General features: G+C 40.0%; 1 protein-coding gene across 2 annotated transcripts in view; it reads left to right on the top strand.

The window, feature by feature from the left end:
* The first annotated feature begins 252 nt into the window (after positions 1–252).
* The window catches only part of LOC108717192 (flap endonuclease GEN homolog 1), a 33,576-nt gene continuing 12,509 nt past the window's right edge, over positions 253–21,319 (top strand). The window contains exons 1-5 of one of the 2 annotated variants that reach the window (XM_041563566.1): positions 253–482; positions 2,192–2,379; positions 4,543–4,729; positions 6,237–6,413; positions 14,643–14,753. In XM_041563566.1, coding sequence (XP_041419500.1) covers positions 2,219–2,379; positions 4,543–4,729; positions 6,237–6,413; positions 14,643–14,753 — 636 coding nt within the window. In that variant the 5' untranslated portion in view covers positions 253–482; positions 2,192–2,218. Of the gene's footprint in view, positions 483–1,301; positions 1,363–2,191; positions 2,380–4,542; positions 4,730–6,236; positions 6,414–14,642; positions 14,754–21,319 lie in introns of those variants that run through there. The other variant, XM_041563567.1, reaches the window with a different exon arrangement.

Consider the following 21,319-nt stretch of genomic DNA (forward strand, 5'->3'; position numbering starts at 1 on the left):
TCACTTCCCTCCCCTTCCCATATTACTCCATTCTTACAATCCAGCCATAAACATCCAACATTTTCAGAGAGTGATTCCAAGTGAAGAGGCCGTTTTTGGGCACGATCCTCTTTACTAAATGCATATCCAAACACTTCTTAACTTATGACTCAGTAGTAAACAATATACAAAGATCAGCAATGTAACACTAGGTGTCGCTGCTCGTACTTAAAAGTTAGCGCTGTAACAAATAGAGCGATTTCATATTAGAGCATGTGATACGGAAGTTTAATGACGTAACTTCCCGGAAGCTCGGATGACGAATCGCGAGCCTGACTTGAATTCAATCGAGTCTGGCGGGATCTGGATAGGGGAATCGGCAGGGATCAAATATTTGGTTTTGTGTTTCTCCTGTGGAAGCTGAATTGTATTGAATGTGACATGAGATCGAGTGTAATTCTGAAAGCACAACGATATTAAACAAAGGCAAACACGGGGACAAGGTGGGTTCTTGTATATAAATACACAGGGGTTACGTTCTTAAATGGTCACTATTGAAAGTGTGTTTACGGCATTATAGCCCTGAATGTAAATGTTATTAAAAGCAGGATCTTGCTGTTTATAGTCTTTATCGTTGCTGCTTCTGACTCCTGTAGTAAAAGCCAACTAATTAGCAGTCCTTGGGGGGAACTGGCTTCTGCTACATTGTTTCTACAGTCAGAACCAGACATTTCAACGTTACTTTGGAATATTTGCTGTCCCTGGTCTGATCTCTGATACTGGTAAGTATTCATAAGACTGTAAGCTCTTGTGCCAACTAGGGTTGCCACCTTTTCTGGAAAAAAATACCAGCCTTCCTATATAATTATCTTTTTTCCCTATTAATAACATTAGGATCAACCTTCGTTTTTACCGGCCAGGCCATTAAAATACCGGCCAGGTGGCAACCCTAGTGCCAACGCATGTGGCATATGCTTCAGTAGATGTCCACTGTATAGAGCACTGGTAAGGCCCCATCTAGAATATGCCGTACAGTTTTGGTCTCCATCACTCAAACAGGACATTATTGTATTAGAGAGGGTACAGAGAAGGGCAACTAAGCTGGTAAAAGGTATGGAAAATCTTAGCTATGAGGAAAGACTGGCCAAATTGGGGATGTTCACTCTGGAGAAGAGGCGCTTAAGGGGTGATATGATAACTATGTATAAATATATAAGGGGATCATATAATAATCTCTCTAATGCTTTATTTACCAGTAGGTCTTTCCAGCTGACACAAGGTCACCCATTCCGATTAGAAGAAAGGAGGTTCCACCTAAATAATCGGAAGGGGTTTGTTACAGTGAGAGCTGTGAAGATGTGGAATTGTCTCCCTGAATCAGTGGTACAGGCTGATACATTAGATAGCTTTAAAGGAAAACTATACCCCCAAAATGAATACTTAAGCAACAGATAGTTTATATCACATTTAATGACATATTAAAGAATCTTACCAAACTGGAATATATATTTACATAAATATTGCCCTTTTACATCTCTTGCCTTGAACCACCATTTCGTGACTCTATCTGTGCTGCCTCAGAGATCACCTGACCAGAAATACTACAACTCTAACTGTAACAGGAAGAAGTGAGGAAGCAAAAGGCAGAACTCTGTCTGTTAATTGGCTCATGTGACCTTACATGTGGTTTGTATGTGTGCACAGTGAATCGTACGATCTCAGGGGGAGGCCCTTATTTTTTAAAATGGCAATTTTCTATTTATGATTACCCAATGGCACATACTACTAAAAAAGTATATTATTATGATAATGGTTCATTTACATGAAGCAGGGTTTTACACATGAGCTGTTTTACTCAGTATCTTTTAATAGAGACCTACATTGTTTGGGGGGTATAGTTTTCCTTTAAGAAGGGGTTGGATGGTGTTTAGCAAGTGAGGGAATACAGGGTTATGGGAGATAGCTCATAGTACAAGTTGATCCAGGGACTGGTCCCATTGCCATTTTGGAGTCAGGATGGAATTTTTTCCTCCTCTGAGGCAAATTGGAGAGACTTCAGATGTTTTTTTTTGCCTTCCTCTGGATCAACTGGCAGTTAGGCAGGTTAAATATAGAGTTAAAAGGTTAAACTTGATGGACGTGTGTCTTTTTTTCAACCTAACGTACTATGTTACTATGTCACAGTATAAGGGATAATCCTTTGTGTTTCCAGCTGAGGCGCTGACACTGAAGCAGCAGGATGGGAGTTACCGATTTGTGGTCCATTCTGGGGCCGGTGAGAAAGCACGTGCCCTTGGAGAGCCTTGCTGGGAAAACGCTGGCTGTCGATCTGAGCATCTGGGTGTGTGAAGCACAAATGGTGAAGCAGATGATTGGAGTAGTCCACAAACCCCATCTCAGGTAGGTTTGATTGCTAACCATATACCGGAATGGCCTCTGGCAAAAATATACTCCATGCCACCTTAGAGGTGAGGATCTGCCCTTATTCAGTGTTGCCCAGAGTAGTCTGGGCTTCCAGCCTGGAGGCCAGTTAGGGTGAGATTTGGAATGAGGACTAATTTGCTTGGATTTGTGTTACTTACCACTACCAGTGTGGCATAACTTTAGGGGAATACAAAACAGACGCTGATGAATTTGTGTACATGTATGGAACCTGTTATCCAGAATTTTCAAGACCTGGGGTTTTTCTGATAACAGATCTTTCCGTAATTTGGATCTTCATACCTTAAATCTATGATAAAATCATGTGAACATTAAATAAACTCAATAGGCTGGGGGTTGCCTCCAATAAGGATTAATTATATGGCAGTTGGGATCAAGTACAAGCTACTGTTTTATTATTACAGAGAAAAAGGAAATAATTTTTAAAAAATTTGATTATTTGGATAAAATGGAGTCTATGGGAGACAGCCATTTCATAATTCTGAGTTTTCTGGATATCTGGTTTCCTGATAACGGATCCCACACCTATATTAAAACTCTTTAAAAAAATTAGCCCAAAAATGTAATACATGTCAATAGTATTTCTTGCTATTTACCTCCTCCCTCGTGGCTTCCCCTTTCCATTAACTCTTCCCCCATAACAGGTTGTTACTAAACAATCCCCTCAGTACAAATGTGCTAACTTGGAAAGCAGCATTTAATTAACACTTAATGAGCAATTTACATACAATTAGGGCTGATACCCGCACACAGTGTTTAATGTGGTTACACTGAATGCATTACAGGTATGGGACCTGTTATCCAGAATGCTTGGGACCTGGGGTTTTCTGGACAATGGATCTTTTCATAATTTGGATCTCCATACCTTTAGTCTACTAGAAAATCATATAAACATTAAACAAACCCGATAGGCTGGTTTTGCTTCCAATATAGATTAATTATATCTTATTTGGGATCAAGTATAAGATACTGTTTTATTATTACGGAGCAAAGGGAAACTTTTTTAAAAAAAATTTGGATTATTTGGATAATATGGAGTCTACGGTAGATGTTCTTTCTGTAATTCAGATTTTTCTGGATAATTTGTTTCCGGATAACTGATTCCATACCTGTATCTATTGTGCCAAACAGTAGAATTGAATGTGGGGCACACACAATATAAATCACTAGTGGCTACCAGGGTTTAGATGTCCCATACTGAGATACGAAGCAGATCCAATAAATACCCTTATTAATACAGTTTCTCTTGTAGGCATCTCACACCTTGTTCCTAATGAACCAGCCAAATTGCTCACCTTTGATCATCCAATTGACTTGTGATTATCCTGTTCCTTCTTGTGTCCTTTATATATGACTGCCTGCTATTATATCAAATGATCTCCAGTTCCAAGATAAACCTGCCTAAAGTAAAGTATTTTCAGTTACAATTATACAGGATATTTGTCCCCCCCAAAAATAGTCCTTATTGTCTCCTAAACACTGGCAATATTGGAGCATAGTGCAGCCTATACTGTGAATTCCCTAGATAACTGGGGAACCAACAGTCCATCCTATATTTTCCCTATATTTGCTTCATTATTTTCGTAAGGTTTAAGTGGGAGTTCTTCATTAATTGTACAGAGAATTCCCAGACATATGATTGGCCTGCACATTCCTTATTGCAACCCACAGTATGCTAGAATGGACATTTCACAATACACATATGGGACCTCTTATGCAGAATGCTCGGGACCTGGGGTTGTCCGGATAACAGATCTTTCTGTATTTTCGATCTTCATACCTTAAGTTTACTAGAAAATCATGTAAATATTAAATAAACCCAATAGGCTGGTTTTGCCTCCAATAAGGATTAATTATATCTTAGTTGGGATCAAGTACAAGGTACTGTTTTATTATTACAGAAAAAAAAGGTAATCATTTTTTAAAATCTGGATAATTTTATTATAATGGAGTCTATGGGAAACAGCCTTTCCATAATTCGGAGCTTTCGGGATAATGGGTTTCCGGATAACGGATCCCATACCTGTACAAACTTTTAATATTACAAAATAACTTCTAGTTAGAATTACAGCATATATTCCCACGCTACCCTCGTACATTTTGCCTTCTTGTGTTTTGAAGGAATCTGTTCTTCCGCATATCATCGCTGAGTCTGTTGGGGGTGAAGCTGGTCTTTGTTTCGGAGGGTGAAGCCCCAAAGCTTAAAGCTGAAACCATGAGCAAGAGGAATGAGATGCGCTACGGGCCTTCTGCCACTGCTGCTCCACCCAAAGCAGGAAGGTCCTATTTCAAGTCTGTTTTGAAGGAGGTAATTATCCAGGATCAACTACTATGAGAAAGCTCCTTGTCTTGCACTGGCCACAGGAAGAACGGAAACCTTATGCTTCTGTGAGAAAACATTGCAGTTGTCCTTTTTCAAATGAATGGCAACCAGTTAACCAGTCTGTCTCTCAGTCTATTTTCCATAAGACTGACCAGCAGCATTGGTTGGCACCTGTTTGGGTGACTTAAAGGGGTTGTTCACCTTTAAATTAACTTAGTATGATGTAGAGAGTGATATTCTGAGACAATTTGTAACTGGTTTTCATTTTTTATTATTTGTGGTTTTTGAGTTATTTAGCTTTTTATTCAGCAGCTCTCCAGTTTTAAATTTCAACAATCTGGTTGCTAGGGTTCAAGTTATCAGAATATGGGCAGAAGAGGACCTGAATAAATAGATGAGTAATAAAAAGTCACAATAACAATAACATTTGTCACCTTTCAGAGCATTTATTTATAGAATGGGTCAATGACACCCCCATTTGAAAGCTGGAAAGAGAAGAAAAAGGTGGCTGTGGGTGTTACATGTCCTTTAAAGGAGAACTAAAGCTTAACTAAAGAAGTAGCTAGAAATGTTGTACATTATGTTTTGTGCTTCTGTACCAGCCCAAGGCAACCACAGCCCTTTAGATCTGTATCTCCAAAGATGCCCCAGTAGCTCCCCATCTTCTTTTCTGCTGATTCACTGCACATGCTCTGTGCTGCTGTCACTTACTGAGCTTAGGGACCCACTCACAATAACAATAAGTAACGGGTTTGGTTCCAGCCAATGGGGTTTTCTCCCACACTCCGATAACATACAGGCAAGTTAATTGGCTCCTGATAAAACTGACCCTAGTGTGTTTAAATATGATAGGGACCTTAGACCGTTAAGGATAATCATAACATAATAATTCCACTTACAGAGGGAAATGACATTTGCATGTACAGGTATGGGAAGCATTATCCACAAACCCGTTATCTAGAAAGCTCCAAATTATGGAAGGGCTGTTTCCCATACACTCAATATTATTTAAATAATCCACATTTTTTTAAATGATTTCCTTTTTCTCTGTAATAATAAAACAGTGCCTTGTACTTGATCCCAACTAAGATATAATTAATCCTTATTGGAAGCAGAACCAGCCTATTGGGTTTATTTAATGTTTACATGATTTTTTTTAGTAGACTTAAGGTATGAAGATCCAAATTACAGAAAGATCCATTATCCAGAAAACCGCAGGTCCCGAGCATTCTTGATAATAGGTCCCATAGCTGTACTGAACACAGAACCCACAATAATACAACATTCAAAACAGTAGATGGCGCTCTTAGAAAGAAAAAAAAACATTGTCCAGTACAACGCTATATCTTAGAACAGGGGGAAAAAATAACATGTAGAAATTTTGCAGTGTTATTCATTATTAAATTTGGCCCTTTGAAATATAAATCTCCATGATTGCCCCCTTTCCCGGCTGTGTTTCCCTTCTCTGAGTTTAGTCTGTTCCTTTGCACAGTGTCTGCTGATGCTCGAGTGTTTGGGGATCCCGTGGGTTCAAGCAGCCGGTGAAGCAGAAGCGATGTGTGCCTACCTGAATGCCCACGGCTATGTGGACGGATGCATTACAAACGACGGCGATGTTTTCCTCTATGGGGCCCAGACGGTTTACCGGAATTTCACTATGAATGTGAAGGTAAGGCTCTCGTTTTTTTCAAGAGCAACATTAAAGTGGAACTATCGCGAAAATGAAAATTTAAAGGGAATAAAAAGGCAAAAAAAATGTAATCCCATTTTTTTTTACTTTCTTTAATGAAAAAGAAACCTATCTCCTACCCTTTTTAGAAGAAACCTGATTGTATGCTGTGAAATTCCCACTTTGTTATACATTCTCTGACTTCTATGTATAGGAAACTTGAGACAGTCCCTAAATGCTCTGCAGGGAAACAATCATACTTATGAACAGCAGGGGGAGCCCCCACCTTCCCAGCCATGCAGAACTCAAGCAGCTTTGTTTGTTTCCATGTAGAGCAGTCTGCTATTGTGTAGAGATTTGTATTGAATTTTATTTTTGCTTTTACATCCCCTTTACTGTTTCCAACTCCAGCTGCAGTGACAAAGATCATGGAGCCAGATTTAAACAGATAAAATAGGATTCTCATTGAAGGATTATTTTGCTGCAGCCACTGATTCTGCAGAGTTGGAGAAAGTTTGTATTAAACAATACAAAAACTATAAAATCCACATTAGATTACATGACAACACAGGACCCAGTGCAGTCTGTATATTCTGATTATTAATCAGTCTTGCTGTATCGGCTTTTGGCAGATATTATTTGACTTGTGCTGTTTTGATAATTTATGATGATCCCTAAGCAGCCCAGACCACACTGAGCATGTGCACAGTCTTGGTCTTGCAAAGTTGTTTAACAGTTACAAGATGATGACCCCCAGTGGCCAACTTTGAAAGCATGCGGATAATAATAAAAGTTATCTCAAAGGTTAACAACCCTTATAATGAGGATAAGACAACATATTTTATTCACACGTACATTCAAGAGCAACAATGCACTATTACTTCCAATATCTCTGTATTATCATTATTCTAATCTTTTATACTGCACAAATATATTCCTCAGTGCTTGATAAAGATTATACCTAGGACCACAGCGCTATATTTTTATTTATTGATGCTATTATCATTTTTCTGACTCACATGTATTAAAGGGGTGGTTCACCTTTAAATTAACTTTTAATATTTTATAGAATGGCCGATTCTAAGCAACGTTTCAGTTGGCCTTATTTTTTCTTTTTACAGTTTTTGAATTTATTTCGTTTTTTTTCTTCTCTTTCCAACTTTCAAAAGGGGGTCACTGACCCCATCTAAAAACAAATGCTCTGTAAGAGTACAAATGTATTGTTATTGCTTCTTTGTATCACTGATGTTTTTATTCCGGCCTCTTGTTCAAATCATGGTTGCCAGGGTAATTTGGACCCTTGCAACCAAATTGCTGAAATTGCAAACCGGAGAGCTGCTGAATAAAAAGCTAAATAACTCAAAAACCACAAATAATAAAAAATTAAAACCGATTGCAAATTGACCCAGAATCTCACTCTCTACATCATACTACAAGTTAATTTATAGGTTAAGAACCCCTATAATTATATTCTATTGCATTTAATGTGATCCGCTTCTAAATCTGCCTCCATAGCTATCCTTACACATGTAAGGCCCCATATCTGCCACTAGAGGCCAATATCAGGCTGAAAAATGTAATGGCATTTAGAAAATACGCCAGTAGCTTTCAGCAATACCACTTTCAAAAACCGATTTTAAAATCCGACCGCAAAGTTTAACAGCCAAAGAAAAAATAATCTTCCTTTTTCTTTTGATTAGTTACATAATGCACCTAAAATTGTTATATTCTGCACATCATAATATTCACAATCATTAATATGTCCTGCTCCCAACTCCCATCCCATCACAATACTGCAGTTATAGGTGCCCTTTGGGATTCTGGGTAGTAACATACAGTTCTCATCTTTCTGCAATTTACAGTTTAACATCGCACAAATAGGGAGAATTCATTGATACATTGTTATACAGCATCTTGTACAAACGCCTGAATTAGCAGATGTTTAAAGGGAAATTGACCTTAAAATTAAGTTCCTGCAATTTGTATGCAACTGTTGCAACTGCAGTTGCTGGTGTCTCTGACTTTTAAAGTTATGATGAAAGACTAGAAGACGGTGATGAGGACGTTAGGACAATCCACATTCACTAACCTTGACCCCCAATTCCCTCCAAATCTTATTACAGGTATGGAACCTGTTATCCTCAATGCTGGGGATCTGGTATTTTTCTGCATAAAGGGTCTTTCCGTAATTTGGATCTCCATACATTAATTGTACTTGAAATTAATTTGAACATTAAATAAACCCAATAGGATTGTTTTGCTTCCAATAAGGATTAATTATATCTTAGTTGGGATCAAGAACAAGCTACTGTTTTATTGTTACAGAGAAAAAGGAAATTGTTTTTTAAGAATTATTAATTATTTGATTATAATGGAGTGTGTGGGAGACAGCCTTTCCGTAATTTGGAGCTTTCTGGATAACGGGTTTCTGGATAACGGATCCCATACCTGTATTGCAAAAAAAAAACCAAACATGTTTTTCCCTTTAATGTTTAGACATAAGCTATGGGAAGTTATAAGAGGGTTTGGACTACTTATGCACTGAATCCAGGATTTGGTTCGGGATTCAGCCTTTTTCCGCCGAATTTGTAAATTAGGGGCAGAAAGGGAAATCATGTGACTTTTCGTCACAAACAAGGAAGTAAAAAAGTTTTATTCCACATTTTTGGCCCCTAATTTGCATAGGATTCCGTTCTGTATTCGGCCAAATCTTTCACCAAGTCTGGGATTTGGACAAATCCCAAATAGTAGATTCAGTGCATCCCTAGCTTGGACTTTGGCTCGCAGGGTTTTAGCTCTGGAAATGCACAATCCGGATTTATAATGGAACCATGTTCTGTGCATTGCTGTCGTCACGCCATTTACTTGCTATATCACTTCTGTCAAACATTATTATTGCATAACACAACTGTATTTATTCAGTATAATTGTGTCCGTTGAGGACATTACGTCCCTCTATTTCAAATAGAAATCAAATTAATTTCTGGCTTTGGCAATATAAATATATTCATGTCCTTCAGACGACTTGCGGGCGAGCATCCTGCTGCTTTGCTTGTTCCATCCTGCCCCTCCGTCCTTAGGCCAGGAAGCCCTGAATATTTAAGGAGAACTTGCTATCTTGGCTTGATGGCTTTTATTTTTTGTTGCTTGTTTTATTCCATCCCCTCCCCTGTGGCTGCTGCATCATTACATTTTGTAGCCGACATATTTCCTTTCATCTTTTTTTTCTTAGAAAGATTAATGCTTTAGGTTTGCTTTGTCCCTTACAAGAGCATAAGGGTTGCACAGAGACTGTGTCTTGTTAGTGATACAGGTATGGGACCTGTTATCCAGAATGCTCAGGAACTGGGGGGATTCTGGATAAAGGCTCTTTCCATAGTTTGGATCTTCCTAAGTCTATCAGAAAATCATGCTAACATTAAATAAACCCAATTGGCTGGTTTTGCTTCCAATAAGGATTAATTATATCTTAGTTGGGATCAAGTACAAGCTACTGTCTTATTACAGAGAAAAAGGAAATATTTTTTAAAAATATGGATTATTTGGATAAAATGATGTCTAAAGTTATGATGACAGACTAGAAGAAGGTGATAAGGGCTTTAGGACAATCCACATCCATTAACCCTGACCCCCCCCCCCAAGGACAATCCACATCCATTAACCCTGACCCCCCCCCCCCAATTATTACAGGTATGAGACCTGTTATCCTGAATTCCTGGGACCTGTTAAGGGGTCTTTCCATAATTTAGATCTCTATACATTATACTACATTCCTCTTGAAATTAATTTAAACATTAAATAAATAAACTCCAATAAGGATTAATTATATCTTAGTTGGGATCAAGTACAAGCTACTGTTTTATTATTACTGAGAAAAAGAGATTTTTAAAAATATGGATTATTTGGATAAAATGGTGTCTATGCGAGACAACCTTTCTGTAATTTGTAGATATCTGGATAATGGGTAGAAATCCGGATAACTGATCTCATACCTGTACTGTACGGCATCATTATTTGCTAAATCCTTTTCTGGTTTTGAGCAGCAATTGCCAAATAAACACTCTACTTAGGAGCTAATTGGCAACCTCCTACGGATAGCACAGCATAGATATACCTGTCCTCCAGAAAGCTCTCAGTTACAGGCTATCTCAGATAGCTCTATTATTTAAAACTCATGTCCTTTAACTCTGTTATAGTAAGACAGTACCTTGTACTTGATCCCAACTAAGAAATAATTAATCTTTGTTGGAAGCAAAACCAGCCAATTGGGTTTATTAAATTTTTAAATTATTTTTAGTATGAAGACCCCAGGTCCTGGTAGAAAAAAAAAACGGTTACCAACGTGCCTTGTTCCATTCATCCCCAAAAGCACCGAAGTAACCATTTATTTACTGCCCAGTGTGTCAGATGAAAGGCAGATATGACTTCAATAGCATGAGGCACAGACATTATCAGGCTTTTCCCTTTAGGAAGGGAAGTTTGGGGAATCATTTATTAGTCTTTGAGCCATTCTTTTTCATTGCTTCCCACTACAATTTGCCTTGATTGCATGTTTTAGCTCTGTGCAAATTCATCATATAGTCTTGTGTGAAATTCTGTTTTCTAGGTTCAGATTTATTTATTTTTTTCTTAAAGGTAACTTTTTTTATTGATATTTAATAACATACATTTACCCAAGACCATTACAGGTCAGGAACTATATAGTAAGTGGAAGCAAACAGTAATATATGCATCAGCAACAAACAGACATTATTTAAGTACATTATGGAGCCATTGACAGAGCTTAAGGTAAAGCTTTAGTTTAGATCCACCTCACACCATGGGGTCCAACTTTTTTCGTATTTGGTCTGCGTCCCTCTAACTTTATAGGTCAATTTTATTGGGGGATAGCCTTGTGTACCAATTGATTCCATGTCTTAAAGGAAAGGGAAAGCTCCAAGACAGTTTATTGCCAACAGATAAGCCACAATAATGCAAGCTAGAACGCTATATTTATTCTGCAAAATTCTTTACCATACCTAAGTTAACCGCTCTAGATACTGTCTCTGTTTGTTTAGGATAGAAGCTGCCATATAAGCTTGGTGTGACATCACTTCCTGCCTGAGTGTCTCCCTGCTCACTTACAGCTCTGAGCTCAGATTACAGCAGGGATGGGAGGAGGGAGGGGGAGAGGAGCAAACTGAGCATGCTCAAGCCCTGCCCTGGAAATTTATACTGAAAACAGGAAGTCTGATACAGAAGCCCATGTGTTCACAATAAAAGGAAAGAAATGCTTTGTTTCTTTTGACAGAGGACTCAGAGAAGCATTACTTTGAGGGTTTACTTGTGTATTTATATAGACCTTTCTGATAAAGCTTACTTAATTTTAGCCTTTCTTTCTCCTTTAACCATTGGAAGTTGGGGCCCCATCCAGTGCATGGCTATGTTTTTCCTTGCATAGAATAGTAATGAACCGTATCTATTTGTAGTATACTTGGACATTACACTTTCGTCTAGAACACCCAGGAAGGATATAAAAGGAGAGACAATTGTTGGAAAGTCAGAGTGCTCAGTTAGTTGAGATTAGTACTCCTCTTGATCAGATCCATAAGTACCATTTGCATATTCAGCTTTTTATATTGTAGTTGCAGTTTTGCAATATTGTACATAAATTGATCATCTCTAGTAGCAGTCTGTGCGTGTTCATCTTGCTTGTATATCTTCCACGTGTCTCTTTATAAAGGCCCCCATACACGAGCAGTTGTAAGCTGCCAACAGATTAAGTTGGCAGCTTATTGGGCAGTGTATGGGGCACTCAGACGGGCTTCCCCCGATCAATATCTGCCAGAAAGTCGGCCAGATGTCGATCAGGCAGGTTTAAAAATTCAGTTGAATGGAGGACTGTGAAAAACTGCTTGGCTAGTAGTGGGTTAAATGATTCTGCTGTGTTCAGGTGAAGCAGTCAGACAAGCACAGGAACTTTGGTAGATTTATTACAACATGGCAGGTAACCCAGCCCTGCTCCACATTTGCACTCCGCTTAGACAGGAAGTGGGAAAACACAAACAGGAACATGAATCATAAGGTGATGGCAGCTGGAATGCAGGAACAGCAGGAATGCCCTTAACCAAAAGGTCCACAAAAGGTGGTTACTACTAGGGCTGCCACCTATTCGAAAAAGTTTTTACAGGCCGGTGGGGGCGGGAAGAAAAGGGCGTGCTGTGATGCAAAAAAAGGGGTGGAGTCATGCACAGTGTCACAAAAGGGTCGGAGCCACCTCGTGCAATGCGCAGAAAGCTAAAAAATTAAGTTCTAATCGAATTGAGGGTGGTCCAAGGGCTTTTTTTTTTTTTTTTTTTTTAAGGTTACTACAAATTTACCGGCCCCCGTCTTGGCAGTTGTTTTACCGTAAAATACCGGCCAGGTGGCAAACCTAGTTACTACAAGGACTGCATCTGTTCGTTGATACGGCCCTCAATCAGACCGCCTGTATTCTCTTATGGCCCACGATCGGATCAGCCCAATATCACCCACCTCAAGATAGGCATATCGGGGAGAGATGACCCCGCCTAACAAGCAGATCTCCGTATGTATGGCCAGCTGAAGGCTAAACCCCAAATCTGTGGCATCTGGGAACATACAGGGGGCGTCAGGTTGGTTGTGACAATTAAAGCTGGTTTTGGCCACTGATCTTTATTCCTAATACAAGTATATGTAGCAAGGAGGCTATTGGGAACTTTGAACATTTCTGTTTGTTCACGGGCAAGCCAAAGCTCAATTTCTATAACATCCGAGAGTTTGTTGTGTATGCACATAGTGGGTTTTACTTGCAGTAATGTTATACTATGGCAAGTCATTTTTGGGAGATTTGTCACCTGCTATAACTACGGGGAACTAATCTTACCCTCCCATCACCATTACACTGGAAATAAACCTGTGTATTCCCTCCCTGTGTCTGCCCCTTTCCTCTGCCGCAGAGCTGCACTATCCAACTGAATCCACTGCAGGAATAGAAGCCTTGCATCCAAATGTACCAGGGCATTGTTTCAGCTTGCCAATGTACGTGCGCAGGGTTCTGCCGAATAGTTACTGCTTTATCAGGTTCATGGGAACTCGCTGTAAAAGGTACTAGCTTTCCAGCTGGAACAGGTCATATAAATCTAACAAATGCTTATTTACCTCTTCTGGCTGAAATGGATTATTTCATATAAAAAATAAACAGTATTGTAGCAAAGCTGTCAGTCTCTCTGTCTCTCGATCATATGGTTTAAAGGGATACTGTTACGAATATATAAAAAAACCTTCTACTACTATTTACAATATTTTGTAAGTGTAATTTTAGGGCAACAATGTTTACTTTTGAAAATGTTAGTTATGAATTTTGGGAATGTATTTCCTGGTTTATGTTTCATTGGGGAGTGTATTTCCTGCTGCCTGTGATTTTGTTTTCTACTTCCTGTCTGAAATCCAGCTTACTGTATGGTGTCTGAAACCCTTCTTTTGCTTAACTTGAACTGGGATTTTTAGGTTCTGTTATACTTTATAATGCCTGGAAGAGTTCTTCTTAAAGGGATTCTGTCTAAGGGAAAAGTTTTTTTTCTCCTTCAAAATGCATCACAAAATACTGCAGCTTCAGCAGAATTCTGCACTGGAATCAGTTTTTCAAAAGAGCAAACCGTTTTTTTTTTGTTTTTTTTTAATACTTAATTTCAAAATCTGACATAGGGCTAGACATATTGTCAGTTTCCCAGGTGCCCCCGATCATGTGACTTGTGCTCTGATAAACTTCAGTCACTCTTTTCTGCAAGTTGTAGTTAAATCATCCCCTCTCTTTCCCCGCCCAGCAGCCTATCAATAGAGCAATGGGAAGGTAACCAGATAGCAGCTCCCTAACACAAGATAACAGCTGCCTGGTAGATATAAGAACAGCACTCAATAGTAAAAATCCAAGTCCCACTGCAACTCCTTCAGTTACAATGAGTAAGAGAAAACACAGCCTGCTAGAAAGCAGTTCCATAATGAAGTGCTGACTCTTTCTAAAAGCACATGGCCAGACACAATGACCTGAAATAGCACCTACACACCAATATTAAAGCTAAAAAAAATATATACTTGTTGGTGAAGTAACAAAATTGTATATGGTAAACTAAATTATTTGCAGTGTAAACAGTGTAATATTTAGAAACAAAAACTACAAAATAAAAATCATGACTGTATCCCTTTAACCAATTCAATTCCTTTTTTTTGTAGGACCCCCATGTGGATTGCTATGAAGTATCCAAGATTAAAGCCCACCTTGGGTTGGACAGAGAAGAACTAGTAGGCTTGGCCATCCTCCTGGGTTGTGATTATCTCCCCAAAGTGAGTGTTTGCTTTATTTATGAAGCTAGGGATATTTATATGCCACATACTTATGTAACTGTGTAACTCTAAATATATCCTTTAGCTTGTCTGCTGCCGCTTCAGAAACTCAGACTCCAAAAGCACTTGCCCCCGAATATAACCTGGTGCCCCCTGTGGACCTAAACCACAGAGAGAGCTTGCTTAAAGGGATGGTTCACTTTTAGTATGGTATAGAATGACTAATTCTAAGTCACTTTCAACTGGCCTTCATTTTTTTATAGTTTTTTTTTTTTTTTTTAAATATTTGCCGCCGCCACTGACCCCATCTAAAAACAAATGCTCTGCAGGGCTACGGGTCAGGGCACACATGCAGATTCGGGAAGATTAGTCACCCCGCGACAAATCTCCTTTTCTTCGGGCAACTAATCACCCCGAACTGCCTTCTCGCCAGCTAAAATGTAAATCGCCGGTGGGCTGGCACTCGCCATTAGTTTTCCGAAGTTGCCCTTTATTCAGAACCCCTCAGGTCTCCTAGCATGTTGAATAATAGACCCAGTACCTGTAAAATCTCTGGAACAACAACTGGTTGGCTAATGATGTTCACGCTTGCTGTCTTGTTTCTGGTCATTGTGTCAGGATGTATGAAACCAGGCATTGAACTATGACTATAATTAGAGGTTAGTATGGATGAGACATTATGTGCAACCCCATCTGTCCCCAGCTTTAGTCCAAATATGTTCTTCTCATGAAGTCATGCCTTGATATTGGATATTCTCAATATACTTTATAGGATTATTTTCCATAGCACCTGCCAATTTCCTTCAAAGATATTAACTGGCTGGGAATCATAGTTTCCCTTTTTGACATCTGTGTATAAGGGTGATTTTAGTAGTGTAAATAAAGGGATTTAAAAATTGACTGATAATAAAGTACAGGTATGGGATCCATTATCCAGAAACCCATTATCCAGAAAGTTCCAAATTACGGGCCATCTCCCATAGACTCAATTTTAATCATATAATTAAAGTTTTTAAAAAGTATTTCCTTTTTCACTGTAATAATAAAACATTGCCTTGTACTTGATCCCAACTAAGATGTAATTAATCCTTATTGGAGGAAAAATCATCCTGTTGGGTTTATTTACTTTTTAAATGATTGTTCGGTAGATTTAAGGCAGGGGTCCCCAACCTTTTTTACCCGTGAGCCACATTCAAATGTAAAAGAGCAACACAAGCATGAAAAAGTACCTTGCAGTGCCAAATACGGGCTGCGATTGGACATTTGGTAGCCCCTATGTGGACTGGCAACTTACGTGAGACTACTTGGCACTATACTTAGTTTTTGTGCAATTAAAACTTGCTTCCAAGTGCGGAATCCAAAAATAAGCACCTGCTTTGAGGCCCCTGAGAGCAACATCCAAGGGGTTGGTGAGCAACATGTTGCTTACAAGCTACTGGTTGGGGATCACCGATTTAAGGTATAGAGATCCAAATTACAGATGTACCCCTTATCTGGAATATCCCAGGTCCCAAGCATTTTGCATTACAGTTCCCTTAGCTGTATCAGGGATCCCTCCTGGCTGTGTCTTTATCAGGGGTAGAAATATAATTTAGGCGGAATCCTCGCTTACTTTTCTATTACTGGTAGTCAATATCCCAGTTTGGCTTCCATGTGTCTGTTACTGAACTATCTTCCCTATGAACAGCACCGGCATCAAGTTTCATTCTTACTGGCTGGGCCGACATAAATATGAGCCAAGTGCAACCCTAGTTATGCAGACTAATACCTGCAGTAATCGTAAAAAGGTCCGTGAATAAAAGTGACTCCTTAATGTCTGAGGCACACATTGATGCCAAGCCGGTGAGAGCACTGGGGAATATGGCTGCCGCCATGTATTAAACACATTTGAATACAGGATGCTAAAAGCCGATTGTGTTTTTCCAACTCCCCTAATTACCCTAATAAACCAATTTTCACATTTTCCTCCCTCAACATCTGCATAAACACGTTTTGTCCCAATCTGACCTTTTTACATCCGGGCTTGCATTAGCGCAGGCTCCAGGTAAAGCCATAAACAATGGCTGCCGTGCAACAGAGCACCCAGTGCATGGAGGATTAACAGTGCAGAACCAGCCATTGCCATGCATCTGGAAGCATTTTATTTCCGATAAGTCTGCCTCTCATACCTGTGCGAAACAGACAGCACCTTCATAACGATGCGCTTCCAAGTGCTAATTACCCAGGAGGAGCTTCCCACTCGCAATGAAATCACTCAGCTCTGACGGCTCCTTTCTTGCAGCTTTAACATTTGGTTAGGACTTAGAAAAGGATCTGGGAAGTCAACCTGGTGTTTTATTTGATTTCATTTTAGCTCTGTCACTAGATCCCTAACTGCCGCAGGCACATGGAGTAGATTTTGGCACAAAAATGCATATTCCAGCATTTTCATACTGCAATCTGACTTATTCCATTGTCTTCACCGAAATGAAGCAATTGGCCCTTTGTGGCTGTAGCCTATGTCTGGTGGAGGCCATTTGCACCTAACTTAATAAGGTCTGGTTCACCTTTAAGTTAACTATTAGTATGTTACAGAATGGCCAATACTAAGCAACTTTATTTTGTATAGTTTTTATTTACCTTCTTCTGACTCTGTCCAGGTTTTCAAATGGGGGGTCACTGACCCCATCTAAAAACAATGCTCTGTAAGGCTACAAATTAGTGATGTACGGGCCGAGTTTTTCTTGACCAGCACCCAACCTGACCCGAGCCCTCCTGACCTGCGTCCTCCTAGGTTACTATTCTAGTGAGCACCAGCCGCCATTTTTTTCCTGTCCTTGGGTAGAGTAGTAGAACAGTTCTTTTGATCTATTGTCCTCATATGCAGCACAGACCATTATTCTATAATGACTTACAAGGGATTCTCTGTAAACATTTTAACTGCAGTTATTTATTTAGTTTGGGGGGGGGGAAAGATATGAATCTTTCTGCCGCCTGGACTTTTACATTCTGACCCTGTCCCCCTATGGAAACTGTGGCAGAACCTCCCTCTGCTTTTCTTATAACATTTAAATGAGAACTAAAACCTAACTAAAGAAGTAGGTAGAAATGTTGTACATTATGTTTTGGGCTTCTGTACCACAGCCCTTTAGCAGTAAAGATCTGTGTCTCCAAAGATGCCCCAGTAGCTCCCCATCTTCTTTTCTGCTGATTCACTGCACATGCTCTGTGCTGCCGTCACTTACTGAGCTTAGGGACCCACTCACAATATACAGTACACATGGAATAGAAATGTCACAATATAAGGCTGATTAGTAATTAATACAGATAATTACTACATGGCAGCACAGAAACCAGTGCAATTAGCATCAGAATTTAATAATCAGCAAACCTGTAGCATCATCTTATATTACAGGGAAGCTCATTTTCTGCTGGATAATTAGTGACGAGCCCTAAGCTTAGCTTCTCAACAGCCAATCAGAGCCCACTGAGCATGTGAGTGTCACAGACACTTTCCAAGATGGTGACCCCCTGTGACAAGTTTGAAGTCCTGGATCATTGCTGCTATTGACAAGCTGAAACTTTAGACTGGTGCAATAAGTTCAGTATATAAAATAAGGCATGTTTAGCTATATTCATTTTTAGAGTTTAGTTCTCCTTTAAACTGCTATCTGCAGCCCACACTGCATTCTGAAAGCTGCAGTTCAACTGCATCAGAAGGGCACTCATGCCTGTGGCTGATTTTCTCCTACTGAGTGAGAAGTCACATGTATGACACTCTTTCCTTTTCTGAGTCACCTTGAGGGCGTCATTTTATAGCCTGATGTCTAGTGATTGGGGCATCTTGTTTAGGCTCCGAATTGTTTGTCCCTGCCCCAGGGGAGCTCCGCCTCAGACGGCAGCGCCCCCCTGGTTGCCAGGGCGGACAAAAATGCCGCTCCTGGTAACTAAAGGTGGCCATACACGGCCCGATAAAAGCTGCCGACAGACCGAGTCGGCAACTTATTGGCCCGTGTATGGGGCCCCCCGATGGGCTTCCCCGATCAAGATCTGCCCGAAAGTCGACCAGATCTCAATCGGATAGGACAAAAAATCCCGTCGGATCGCGGCCGCATCTGTTCGTTGATGCGGTCTCGCAGTCCGACCGCCTGTTCCCATTCGTTAGGATCCGATCGTTGGGCCTTAGGGCCCGCGATCGGATCAGCCCAATATTGCCCACCTAAAGGTGGGCATATTGGAGAGATATCCGCTCATTTGGCGGAAATTCGGCTCATCTAGTGCAGAGAGCACAATTTCGCATACAAAAACACGATGGGCCCCGCTGGCCCCCAGTCGCAGCCACAAGCAGGAAAAAAAGATAGGCACTGGGGGCCAGAGCAGGGGTTGAGGCTGGGAGGGGGCTGAGGTGTCTTCACCGCTGGGGCAAGGGGCCTAGGGTTTTATGGGGACCCAGAAGCAGCAACCCCAGTTGGCCCCGGCCCCCCAGTCCGACCCTGCTTTGGACAATAAACCAGAAAATCTGAATGTTTCCTAATGAAAGATCTAGTTTATAGCTCATTGGCTTTTTCCTCTCATTGCTTTCACTTTAATCCATTATAAGTTACAAGACGTATATAGAGGCAAATCATACAGTACCTTCTTGTGTATTATAATCTACAGTGCATTCCATTATCCCACTAGCCATAGATCCATCGTTCTAAAATAATCCAGTTTTTGCCTTTGACAGCTGTCATTTATAATAGTCCGTATCTTGTGCTATTTCTATGAGGCCCCGGCCAGCCCGCAGGAGTTCAGTAATATAGGAGTATGTTGCCTTGGCACAGCCGGTATAAAACACTTCAGTTCTAAACAGACTCATCTATCAAATTGGTTTCTTTCCCAGTCAGCAGTTCAGGCCAGAAATATCGCCAGTTTGCTCTCGTCCCTCTCAAATCATGTCCTCATTAATTTAATGGCCGGTGTCAGCTACTCGTCCTGTGTTCAGCCACGTGGCACAAAATCCACCCCCTAGAAATGTGCAGACACCTCTCTTCCTATAATTATAACTGCTCTTTCTAACGGTGCAATCTTTACACACCAATAAAGCCCAAATGTGTGCACATTCCACTGGCTTCTTGATGCAATGATCCAGATCAGTCCTGTTTAAAAGGGGTAGTTCCCCTTTACGTTAACTTTTAGTTTGTTATAAAATAGCCAATCTAAGCAACTTTTGGTCTTAATTTTTTTTCTATAGTTTTTGCATTATTTGTCTCTTTTCAGCTTTCAAATGGGGGTCACTGACCCCATATAAAAGCAAATGCTCTGTAAGGCTACAAATGTGTTGTTATTGCTACTTTTTATTACTCATCTTTCTATTCAGGCCTCTCCTATTCATATTCATATTCATATTATAGGCTCTTTTTCAAATCAGTGCATGGTTGCTAGGGTAATTTGGACTCTAGCAATCAGATTGCTGAAACTGCTGCTGAATAAAAAACCAAATAACTCAAAAACCACAAATAATAAAAAATGAAAACCAATGGTGAACAATTCTATTAACTGTTCTATGGACCTGACTGAAAGCCTGTTTTAGAACCAAGTTATATTTAAACGGTGATGTCATTAAAGCATAACTAAACCCTAAACATTAATAGGGCTAAAAATGCCATGTTTTACATACTGCATTATTGCTCTAGCCTAAAGTTTCAGCTTGTCAATAGCAGCAATGATCCAGGACTTCAAACTTGTCACAGGGGGTCACCATCTTGGAAAGTGTCTGTGACACTCACATGCTCAGTGGGCTCTGATTGGCTATTGAGAAGCTAAGCTTAGGGCTCGTCACTAATTATCCAGCAGAAAATGAGCTTCCCTGGCTGTAATATAAGCTGATGCTACAGGTTTGCTGATTATTAAATTCTGATGCTAATTGCACTGGTTTCTGTGTTGCCATGTAGTAATTATCTGTATTAATTACTAATCAGCCTTATATTGTGACATTTCTATTCTATGTGTACTGTATATTGTGAGTGGGTCCCTAAGCTCAGTAAGTGACAGCAGCACAGAGCATGTGCAGTGAATCAGCAGAAAAGAAGATGGGGAGCTACTGGGGCATCTTTGGAGACACAGATCTTTACTGCTAAAGGGCTGTGGTTGTCTTGGGCTGGTACAGAAGCACAAAACATAATGTTCAACATTTCTACCTACTTCTTTAGTTTAAGTTTCCTTGTCCTTTAAACAAAGTCTGTGGGCCTAAAGGGTATGTCAAGGGAGCCATTTAAAAGGTTCTAATGTAGGCTTTCATGACAGATGACCAAGGGGTTGGTGAGCAACATGTTGTTCACGAGCCACTGGTTGGGGATCACTGGTCTAAATGAAACCTGCATATTTGTTCCAGTTGTTCCAGAGGAAGGTAAAACTTTCCAATTGGCCTCAGAGGTGTATTTGTTGAAATTGAGTTGCTTTGAACACACACACACACACACACACGCCAATTTATGGCCAACATTAGAATCTATGTGTAAAAGAAACGGATCCACACACACACCGATTAGTGCAGTTGGGGATTATCCCCTTTTATTCAGCCACCAAACATCAACGTTTCGGGGGGG

The sequence above is a fragment of the Xenopus laevis genome, chromosome 5L, assembly GCF_017654675.1.
Source record: "Xenopus laevis strain J_2021 chromosome 5L, Xenopus_laevis_v10.1, whole genome shotgun sequence".
NCBI lineage: Eukaryota > Metazoa > Chordata > Amphibia > Anura > Pipidae > Xenopus > Xenopus laevis.